Source organism: Haliotis rufescens, unplaced genomic scaffold (assembly GCF_023055435.1).
Source record: "Haliotis rufescens isolate VD_foot unplaced genomic scaffold, xgHalRufe1.0.p SCAF_26, whole genome shotgun sequence".
NCBI lineage: Eukaryota > Metazoa > Mollusca > Gastropoda > Lepetellida > Haliotidae > Haliotis > Haliotis rufescens.
This window is the reverse complement of record NW_025963957.1, coordinates 7,950,073-7,961,968: the sequence shown is the minus strand read 5'-3', so window position 1 is coordinate 7,961,968 and position 11,896 is coordinate 7,950,073. Positions and strand designations below refer to the sequence as shown.

Here is an 11,896-nt window from a genome sequence, read left to right as displayed (position 1 = left end):
GATCACTCACTCACTCATCGTTCCACGACACTATGTAAATGAAAGTGGATTGCTCGCTTGATGTCTAGTAGCTCGGTATATTTGAATATTGTTTATATGTAGTAATGTTATCATTTGAAACACCAACATCTTCGTTTATGAGGGGACAAGGGTGGCCCTGTTGTCTAAGGCGCCGCAATTCGCTGTGCAGAGTTGCGTACCTTGGGCACGCCAGCAACCTATGATTATGGGCTCGAATCCCGGTTCGCCCGGATTTTGTTTCTAGGTTTTTTAGCACCATACCCGTGCTCGTGGGTTTGACCGAAGTGGTAAACGTCTGAGACATGCATCACTTCGGGCTTTCCTACCGCTTGAAGCTGTTAAAATGCGTTAAACCCAACTCACTCACTCGTATATTGGTTTTAAAGTAATATGCATGTGCTCACGAAGAGGAGAAAGGTCAGAGCAGTTTGCATTTTTAAATTTTCATCGAGGAACATGTTCATGTGAATGTTATGATATAGGAGCTGGCTAGCTGCAGTACACTGTCAGTTCAATATCCCTTCAGGTGGATGAATCACGAGTTTGTAGCTTGATAGACTCGGTGTAAGTTATGGAAGCTGTTGCAGTCTCTCTCGGGGTATAGATGGTTTTAGGCGTCCCGCGTTAGGTTTTATACCATGAACCGGAGACCCCAAACGAGGGCCACACAAAACACGCATATGCATCCCCGATAGATACTGCCACAACAAATTTATCTAGCCGACATGCATATTTTACAGTCTACTAATGTAAAACATTTAAGACCATTGATAGAAACCAGCTGTTCGATTGAGCTGAGATTAATTGTTGCTGTGTCATGTCCTGTGCTACTTTCATTGACTCTTGAACACCGTGCAGCTTTTGCTTCGTGGTAGGTGCAAGAGATTTATGGTCCCGCTCAGAAATTGATACCCCTTCCTACACACATTATTATATCAAGATAACATGGACCAATCGGGTCTCAACATTCTGACATGGAGGTAAGACGGTCGAACGGTCTGATGAAAGCGTTGCTCTGAAGCTGCTCTGCAACAGAATCTGTAAAACAAGTCGTGCTTTGTCGATAGAGCCAATTTAATCGCTAATGGAAAAATAAAAATAAAACAAGATGTATAAAAATAAATTTGAAATATGCTTCACCATTGGAGTACATCCACATTATTTAACAAACAACAAATAGGAGTGTAGAGGCCATGTCGAGTTCAGGACTGTCAGAGACATATTCGTGCAGTGAGGCAGTACAGGGCTGCTCCGTTGCATCTTGTCAGAAGACTGGAATTATTTGGTCCTCGAAAATAGAACCACTTTCAAACTGACATTACCCTAGGGTTTGTTTTGAATACATAAACACGTCGTCAACAGGGTTCGATATTTGTGAATGTGAATTCTGACACCTTACTATATGTACGTATACGACACGACAACGCCTGATAGACATATGATCGTCTTTTTGGTGTACACTAAAGTTTTCTCTCCACGAACATCTCCATTAGTAAATGTCCTCTGAACACCGTCCACCAATACGTGCCTAGAACACCGTCCACCACCACGTGTCTAGATCCGAGCTCGGAGACACGCCCGTCTGTTGCAACCACTGGCGAAGCAGCACTTGGCACCTGTCGCGCAGTCGTTGTCGGTGTCACAACGCCGTAGGAAGAAGTCACAGAGGAACCACAGCATGGGGAATCTCCGGGGGCACCTGCCCGGCCTCCTCGTGGACACAGCAGGGGCACGAGTTGTGGGGACGCCACCAGAGTCTAGGGAACAGAAGAAAGTGGTCGGTCTTCAACTGAACATGCCATTCTTGATCACAATGGGACATATTCATAGTACATTTTATCCTAACTTGAAGTTTGAGAGAAAAAAGCAACAGTTCATGAAACGGATACCGATCATCAGATTACAGAGCGAAACCCACGCGACAATCAGGGTACGACGCCCACCTGAAACTACGCCATGGTAACATACTCAATATTGAACTTTACACGTGAAAAGCAATCTCCATTTTCCTTGCTTACTCTACGGTACAAGAGAACTTGGATCTCGATCTAATACCACGGACTAGTGGAAGGTGTACCTCGACTATTACGGTACAGGTGATGTAGTATGTCTACTTGGTATAACGGTACAGGGGATATAGTATGTCGACTTGTTTATTACAGTAAAGAGGATGTAGTATGTTGACTTGGTATAACGGTACAGGGGATATAGCATGTCGACTTGTTTATTACAGTACAGAGGATGTAGTATGTCTACTTGGTATAACGGTAAAGGGGATATAGTATGTCGACTTGTTTATTACAGTACAGAGGATGTAGTATGTCGACTTGGTATAACGGTAAAGGGGATATAGTATGTCGACTTGTTTATTACAGAACAGAGGATGTAGTATGTCGACTTGGTATAACGGTAAAGGGGATATAGTATGTCGACTTGTTTATTACAGTACAGAGGATGTAGTATGTCGACTTGGTATAACGGTACAGGGGATATAGTATGTCGACTTGTTTATTACAGTACAGAGGATGTAGTATGTCGACTTAGCATTACGGTACAGGGGATATAGTATGTCGACTTGTTTATTACAGTACGGGGGATGTGGTATGTCGACTTGATATTACGGTACAGGGGATATAGTATGTCGACTTGTTTATTACTGTACAGAGGATGTAGTATATCGACTTGTATTTTACTGTACAGGATATGTAGTATGTCAGCTTGGTATAACAGTACGGGGGATGTGGTACGTCGACTTGATATTACGGTATAGAGGATGTAGTATATTGACTTAGCATTACGGTACGGGGGATGTGGTATGTCAATTGGTATTACATTACAGAGGATGTAGTATGTCGACTTGTTTTTTTACGGTACAGAGGATGTGGTATGTTGACTTGGCATTACGGTACAGGGGATGTGGTATGTCGAGTTTGTGTTACGGTATAGACGATGTGGTATGTCAACTTGTTTTTTACGGTACAGAGGATGTGGTAAGTTGACTTGGTGTTACGGTATAGAAGATGTGGTATGTAAACTTGTTTTTTACGGTACAGGGGATGTGGTATGTTGACTTGGCAATACGGTACAGGGGATGTGGTATGCGGACTTGGTGTTACAATATAGAAGATGTAGTATGTCAATTTGTTTTTTACGGTACAGAGGATGTGGTATGTTGACTTGGTGTTATGGTACAGAGGATGTGGTATGTTGACTTGGTGTTATAGTATAGAAGATGTTGTATGTCAACTTGCTTTTTACAGTACAGAGGATGTAGTATGTTGACTTAGCATTACGGTACAGGGGATGTAGTATGTCGATTTGGTGTTATTGTACTGGGGATGTAGTATGTCGACTTGGCATTATGATAAAGGGGATGTGTTTTTATGGTACAGAGGATGTAGTATGTCAACTTGTTTGTTTACGGTACCGGGGATGTAGTATGTCGACTTTGGATTACGACACAGGGGATGTAGTATGTTGATTGGTATTATGGTACAGGGGATGTAGTTTGTCGACTTGAAATTACGGTATGGAAGATATAGTATGTCGACTTGATTTTACAAAACAGGGGATGTAGTATGTCAACTTGGTATTACGGTACAGGGGGAGTGGTATGTTGATTTGGTATTACGGTACAGGGGATGTAGCATTTTGACTTGCTATTACTGTACAGGGGGAGTGGTATGTTGATTTGGTATTACGGTACAGGGGATGTAGCATTTTGACTTGCTATTACTGTACAGGGGGAGTGGTATGTTGATTTGGTATTACGGCACAAGGGATGTAGTATGTCGACTAGGTAATATGGTATGGGGCATGTAGTATGTCGACCTGTTACTATGGTACAGGAGGAGTGGTACGTCGACATGGTAAAATGGTACAGAAGGAGTGGTACGTCGACTTGGTCATTTGGGGAAGTTTTCAATGTTTTACTACATTGAATGTGAGTTCTTTCTCATGATGCTGGTGTAGAGTGAATATTTCCTCCAGTTGAGATAGTGATGTAATAGTATCTGCACTTCACATAACGGGGGACCAGACAATCAAGTGGTTACTATTAGGAGCCAGAATCAATGCCGGGCCATCTGATTCAATAAGTTCCGGATTCCCGCGATACAAGGCATAATATGTAATTACACTGGCGTTTCTTTACATTTTTGTTTCGTGATGCAGATTTTAATTTGTAATTTCCTCTTAACAATCATTCTTCCTGAAATTCTCAATTGTGTTAAAAGCAACATCGTTGTCATCAAGTTGTCACTCACTGGTTTTCAAGCAACAGGCGCCATTAACACAGTTCGTCAAGTCTGGGCAGGCTAGGAAACTGCTGCATGTAATGTCCGCACCATTCATGTCTGTGACGGGGAAACTTCTGAAGCACGGGCTGGGGACGGTGACAGTACTCCGTGCTGGGGAGACAACATGGGCACGTCATAGAGACACAGTGGAGACATTCTAGAGACAACGTGGGCACGTCATAGAGACACAGTGGAGACATTCTAGAGACAAGATGGGCACGTCATAGAGACACAGTGGAGACATTCTAGAGACAAGATGGGCACGTCACAGAGACACAGTGGAGACATTCTAGAGACAAGATGGGCACGTCATAGAGACACAGTGGAGACATTCTAGAGACAACATGGGCACGTCATAGAGACACAGTGGAGACATTCTAGAGACAACATGGGCACGTCATAGAGACACAGTGGAGACATTCGAGAGACAACGTGGGCACGTCAAAGAGACACAGTGGAGACATTCTAGAGACAAGATGGGCACGTCATAGTGACACATTGGAGACATTCTAGAGACAAGATGGGCACGTCATAGAGACACAGTGGAGACATTCTAGAGACAACATGGGCACGTCATAGAGACACAGTGGAGACATTCTAGAGTCAAGATGGGCACGTCACAGAGACACAGTGGAGACATTCTTGACAAGATGGGCACGTCATAGAGACACAGTGGAGACATTCTAGAGACAAGATGGGCACGTCATAGAGACACAGTGGAGACATTCTAGAGACAAGATGGGCACGTCACAGAGACACAGTGGAGACATTCTTGACAAGATGGGCACGTCATAGAGACACAGTGGAGACATTCTAGAGACAAGATGGGCACGTCACAGAGACACAGTGGAGACATTCTAGAGACATAGTGGAGAATATATGACACACATCAACCAAATAACACAGCCTCGTTCTAGATGAAGAGAAGTACAGTAAACTACGGCTATAATGAATTCAAAGAGACCATTTAGTTTAATTCGTTTTGACCGTAGTTCGTCATAAGTATACATACAGCATATATACAGCCAAATAGGCGGGGTCCCAAGACAGTTCCTCATATCCGTCAGTTCGTTACAAGGGTGTTCTTTATAACGTAGTTTACTGTACATATCGTATACACGTCCAGAACACGAGGAATGTACGCGATATAGCACACGGTCTTTTACCAAATTGGCGTAGTTTTATAAGCCACGGTTATTATGTTGAACACATGTGTCAGTGTACACATTCATATCTCTACTATGCAGTGTAGTGTTCAGACAGAGAAGGGTTGGTTAAACCATCAGATGATGTCACGAAACAATATAACGCCATTAGGTTTTAAAACGTGTGATTTGTGTTGTTCAACTTACAGACACAAGTTGCTATGGGCGGACATGGCGCTCTGATGCAGTTGACCACCTGTAGCCTGCACACTTGGTTGAAGCCGCATTTCTGAAACATTGTGAACACTTCCCAGTCAGTCACCCGGCTACTGGTACATGAATATCATGAAGCGATTTATCTCGAATTATGATTAATTGATTTAACCTGATTGCACACTACCTCATCATTTATCTACCTACATGATTTCTACACGGGTCACGTGACACAGGGTTCTGGCACGTGTGCCCACATCCATTGCTGCAACACTTCTGACTTCCGGGACAACTTCCGTCGTTGCTGCAACTCTCCACACAGATGCCGAACGCGCCGTCAGTGCTGGGGCACGACCCTTCCTTTTCAACCGCTGCCAACAAGACAATGACACGTGGTTCATGTACGTCTAAGGTGGCAAAACATTTGTACCCAAAGTGGTTATCTACCATTATAGAGACACAGTGGATACTTTCTAGAGACATAGTGGAGACATCATAGAGACACCTTTGAGACATTATTGAGACGTAGTGGAGACATTACATAGACACAGTAGAGACATTCTAGAGACACAGTAGAGACATTCTAGAGACATGGTGGAGACATTATAGAGCCATAGTTGATATATTATTGAGGCACCTTTGAGACATTATAGAGACACAGTGGAGACATTCTAGAGTCACAGTAGAGACATTCTGGAGACACAGTAGTGACATTATAAAGACACAGTGGAGACATAATAGAGCCACAGTTGAGATATTATTGTGGCACCTTTGAGACATTATAGAGACACAGTGGAGACGTTCTAGAGTCACAGTAGAGACATTCTAGAGGCAAAGTGGAGACATTATAGAGACACAGTAAAGACATTATAGAGACACCTTAAAGACATTCTAGAGACACAGTGGAGACATTATAGAGACACAGTGGAGACATTATAGAGACACAGTGGAGACATTATAGAGACACAGTGGAGACAGTATAGACACACAGTAGAGACATTATAGAGGCATAGTGGAGACATTATAGAGACACAGTAAAGACATTATAGACACACAGTAGAGACATTATAGAGACACAGTAGAGACATTATAGAGACATAGTGGAGACATTATAGAGACACAGTGGAGACATTTTAGAGACATTATAGAGACACAGTAAAGACATTACACAGACACAGTAGAGACATTATAGAGACATGGTGGAGATATTATAGAGCCAAAGTGGAAACATTATAGAGACATAGTGGAGACATTATAGAGGCATAGTGGAGACATCATAGAGACACGGTGGAGACATTATAGAGGCATTGTTGAGACATTATAGAGACACAGTAAAGATATTTCAGAGACATAGTGGAGACATTATAGAGACACAGTAGAGACATAATAGAGGCATTGTGGAGACATTATAGAGCCATAGTGGAGACATTATAGAGCCACAGTGGAGACATTCTAGAGACAAGATGGGCACGTCATAGAGACATAGTGAAGAATACATGACACACATCAACCAAATAACACAGCCTCGTTCTAGATGAAGAGATGTACAGTAAACTACGGTTAAAACGAACCCAAAGGGACCATATATTTTAATTCGTTTTAACACTAGTTCGTTATATATATACAGCATATATACAAACAAATAGGCGGGGACAAAAACACTTTGTTATATACGTAAGTTCGTTATAAGGGTGTTCGTTATAAACGTAGTTTACTGTATATATCGTATACACGCCCAGAACACGAGAAACACACGCAATATAGAACACGGTCTTTTACCAGAAGCCACGGTTATTATGTTGAACACATGTGTAGTGTATACATTCATATCCCCACTATGCAGTGTAGTGTAAAAAACGGGGAAGCAATTGGTTAAACCATCAGATGATGTCACGAAACAATATAACGCCATTAGGTTTTAAAACGTGTGATTTGTGTTGTTCAACTTACGGACACAAGTTGCTATGGGCGGACATGGCGCTCTGATGCAGTTGACCACCTGTAGCCTACACACTTGGTTGAAGCCGCATTTCTGAAACATTGTGAACACTTCCCAGTCAATCACCCAGATACCGGCTACTGGTATCATATCAGCGAAATTATGAATAATTGATTTAACCTGATTGTACTTGAACATTAATCTCTCAGTGCAGGTAGCAAAGATACTGTAAGTCCCCATGGTCCCCGGTATGAGGATCTCCCTTCAGTGGCTGGCGATTTAAAGCCCGTTCTTATCATGTTATTGTTATGTATATTGCCATCCTTTTAATGATTCCATACTTGTTTTATATCCTTTTCTGTGATTAGTCTAGTTATTTTACTGTCCGTCGTTGGAAGGTTCATATATGTCTCATTTTGTTTATTCTGTTTAACCCTTGATAGTCACGATATGGCTGAACTATTGAAATGTGTGACTTAAAACTTTAACTCACTCACTCAACATTTATCTACCTACATGATTTCTACACGGGTCACGTGACACAGGGCTCTGGCACGTGTGCCCACATCCATTGCTGCAACACTTCTGACTTCCGGGACAACTTCCGTCGTTGCTGCAACTCTCCACACAGATGCCGAACGCGCCGTCAGTGCTGGGGCACGACCCTTCCTTTTCAACCGCTGCCAACAAGACAATGACACGTGGTTCATGTACGTCTAAGGTGGCTATACATTTATACCCAAAGTGGTTATCTTTCCGGTTATATAGCAAATGATAACAATTAAAACACAAAGAGGGCCGGACTGAGGGGTTCATGCTTTTATCATGTTACACTCACTCACTCACTCACTCCACACAATAGTAGACCGCGTTACGTGTCATGCATGCATCTATTTCATATTGTATGACTATTCCGTAATACTGTTTGACAACGATTGTCGTAAGTGGTAATTAACGGAATCGGGTGCTTAGGCTCTCTGACTTGGATGATGCATGTCATCGTATCCCACTGACGTGGATCGATGTTCATTATATCAATCGCTAGATTGCCTGGTCCAGATTCGATCATCCTCAGACCGTCGTCACAGAGCTTGAGTATTAACTATATAGGAAATGGAGCTGTGTACCTACCAACACACGAGGCTATGGGGCTCTTACAGGGTGCGCGAAAACACCGCACCTGTTGCACCTCGCACTTGAGGCCACTTTCGCACCTCTGAAACGGGCAACATAGCACAGTTTGTAAACAATGATGACAGCATAATGATGCTAAAAAACCGACTTTAATCCTCTACTGTCTGGATGTTGAATTATATTATAATTCATATTCCAAACTACTGAGTATGAACCGGTGGATCAAAAGGGCATGGTCAGATATCGTTAATGTCCAACACTATATTAACTAAGATGTTTCCTATGATCCCACGTATCGACCGAAAGTATGACACACGCATAAAAAACCCCAATATATACACATAACAATAAAATAAAAGAAACAAAAACGCCCAGAAAACACAACATTAACAAAAAACAAAACACGCTTACAACAGTTGCACAGGGGTCTGCGGGCGGAGTCGGCGTGGTGGCAACAACGATAGCACTTGGGATCGTGCAGACGCTGCCACAGCCGTTACTGCAACATTTCCTATTGTCATCACAGTCGAAGTCCGTCTCACATTCCGTGATGCAGATTCCAACACCAGCGGGAGGGCACGTGCCCGGCTTGCCTGTCCCAGTATACGTCGTGTCCTCTGCAACGCAAGGTGAATACATGCACTCGTCAACATCACTCGTCAACATCACTCTGTCGTCTTCACAGTTTCCACCATGATGCTTACAGAAATAACACCGACATTGTATTGGTAAATATGGATAATTATTAGATTATTTACAAAGAATGTGCTCCAGACGCGTTCAATATCAAAACAGATCTACTTGTGGAAGAGAAACGTTTGAAGCCCCCAACTTCCAAACTGGGCTGGCTGATCTTGGCGTGTTCCAGGTACTGTGCAGGTCGCCATGTGTCACGTGAATTGGGCGTCCTCAGCAGAGTAAATAAAAAAACCTTTCAGACAAGAAGTGGCATTTATTGATATGTGAAGAACAATACGTACCAATACAAACTCCCTGTATCGGACAGTTAAACTGTGGCCCCGCACATGGGGTGGCCCTCTCAACGCAGTGGAAGCCCGACCTGCAGTCGATCGTCTACAACAACGAAGGCGAGAACTCAACCTGTGTCCCTTAACGGAAATATAAAAAACAACAATATGTTCCATAATCATCAGACATCTAGATGACTATACTCTATGCATGTGTTTCCAAACAGTGATGACGTATACCTGTGTTTCTGAATCCCCACCAAACAGTGATGACGTATACCTGTGTTTCTGAATCCCCACCAAACAGTGATGACAGCGGGTGGTTGTGTCACGTATACCTGTGTTTCTGAATCCCAACCAAACAGTGATGACACCAGGTGTTCGCGTCACGTATACCTGTGTTTCTGGATCCCCACCAAACAGTGATGACACCAGGTGTTCGCGTCACGTATACCTGTGTTTCTGAATCCCCACCAAACAGTGATGACACCAGGTGTTTGCGTCACGTATACATCTGTTTCTCAATCCCCACCAAACAGTGATGACAGCGGGTGGTTGCGTCACGTATACCTGTGTTTCTGAATCCCCACCAAACAGTGATGACACCAGGTGTTCGCGTCACGTATACCTGTGTTTCTGAATCCCAACCAAACAGTGATGACGTATAGCTGTGTTTCTGAATCCCCACCAAACAGTGATGACGTATAGCTGTGTTTCTGAATCCCCACCAAACAGTGATGAAACCAGGTGTTCGCGTCACGTATACCTGTGTTTCTGAATCCCCACCAAACAGTGATGACACCAGGTGTTCGCGTCACGTATACCTGTGTTTCTGAATCCCCACCAAACAGTGATGACACCAGGTGTCAAATATACGTGTGTTTCTGAATCCCCACCAAACAGTGATGACACCAGGTGTTCGCGTCACGTATAGCTGTGTTTCTGAATCCCCACCAAACAGTGATGACACCAGGTGTTCGCGTCACGTATACCCGTGTTTCTGAATCCCCACCAAACAATGATGACACCAGATGTTTGCGTCACGTATACCTCTGTTTCTGAATCCCCGCCAAACAGTGATGACAGCAGGTGTCACATGTACATGTGTTTCTGAATCGCTATGAAGCAGTGAAAAGACCAGGTGTTCGCGTCAAATATACGTGTGTTTGTGAATCCCCACGAAACAGTGAATAGACCAGGTGTTTGTGTCAAGTATACATGTGTTTCTGAATCCCCACCAAACAGTGATGACAGCGGGTGTTCGCGTCAAGTATACCTATGTTTCTGAATCCCCACCAAACAGTGATGACAGCGGTTGGTTGCGTCACGTATACAACTGTTTCTGAATCCCCACCAAACAGTGATGACACCAGGTGTTCGCGTCACGTATACATCTGTTTCTGAATCCCCACCAAACAGTGATGACACCAGGTGTTCGCGTCACGTATACATCTGTTTCTGAATCCCGACCAAACAGTGATGACACCAGGTGTTCGCGTCACGTATACCTGTGTTTCTGAATCCCCACCAAACAGTGATGACAACAGGTGGTCGCGTCACGTATACATCTGTTTCTGAATCCCCACCAAACAGTGATGACACCAGGTGTTCGCGTCACGTATACATCTGTTTCTGAATCCCCACCAAACAGTGATGACACCAGGTGTTCGCGTCACGTATACATCTGTTTCTGAATCCCCACCAAACAGTGATGACAGCGGGTGGTTGCGTCACGTATACATCTGTTTCTGAATCCCCACCAAACAGTGATGACACCAGGTGTTCGCGTCACGTATACATCTGTTTCTGAATCCCCACCAAACAGTGATGACACCAGGTGTTCGCGACACATATACATCTATTTCTGAATCCCCACCAAACAGTAATGACACCAGGTGGTCGCGTCACGTATACATCTGTTTCTGAATCCCCACCAAACAGTGATGACACCAGGTGGTCGCGTCACGTATACCTGTGTTTCTGAATCCCCACCAAACAGTGATGACACCAGGTGTTCGCGTCACGTATACATCTGTTTCTGAATCCCCACCAAACAGTGATGACACCAGGTGTTCGCGTCACGTATACATCTGTTTCTGAATCCCCACCAAACAGTGATGACAACAGGTGGTCGCGTCACGTATACATCTGTTTCTGAATCCCCACCAAACAGTGATG

General features: G+C 43.6%; 1 protein-coding gene across 2 annotated transcripts in view; it reads right to left on the bottom strand.

Annotated features, from left to right (window-relative positions):
- Positions 1–1,076: 1,076 nt before the first annotated feature.
- LOC124137314 (neurogenic locus notch homolog protein 1-like) overlaps positions 1,077–11,896 on the bottom strand; it is a 35,274-nt gene continuing 24,454 nt past the window's right edge. The window contains exons 15-23 of one of the 2 annotated variants that reach the window (XM_048402511.1): positions 9,731–9,824; positions 9,162–9,367; positions 8,748–8,832; positions 8,133–8,296; positions 7,628–7,709; positions 5,885–6,048; positions 5,672–5,753; positions 4,287–4,430; positions 1,077–1,778 (exon numbers count right to left, since the gene is read on the bottom strand). In XM_048402511.1, the coding sequence (XP_048258468.1) occupies positions 1,576–1,778; positions 4,287–4,430; positions 5,672–5,753; positions 5,885–6,048; positions 7,628–7,709; positions 8,133–8,296; positions 8,748–8,832; positions 9,162–9,367; positions 9,731–9,824 (1,224 nt within the window). In that variant the 3' untranslated portion in view covers positions 1,077–1,575. The remainder of the gene's footprint in view (positions 1,779–4,286; positions 4,431–5,671; positions 5,754–5,884; positions 6,049–7,627; positions 7,710–8,132; positions 8,297–8,747; positions 8,833–9,161; positions 9,368–9,730; positions 9,825–11,896) is intronic. The other variant, XM_048402512.1, reaches the window with a different exon arrangement.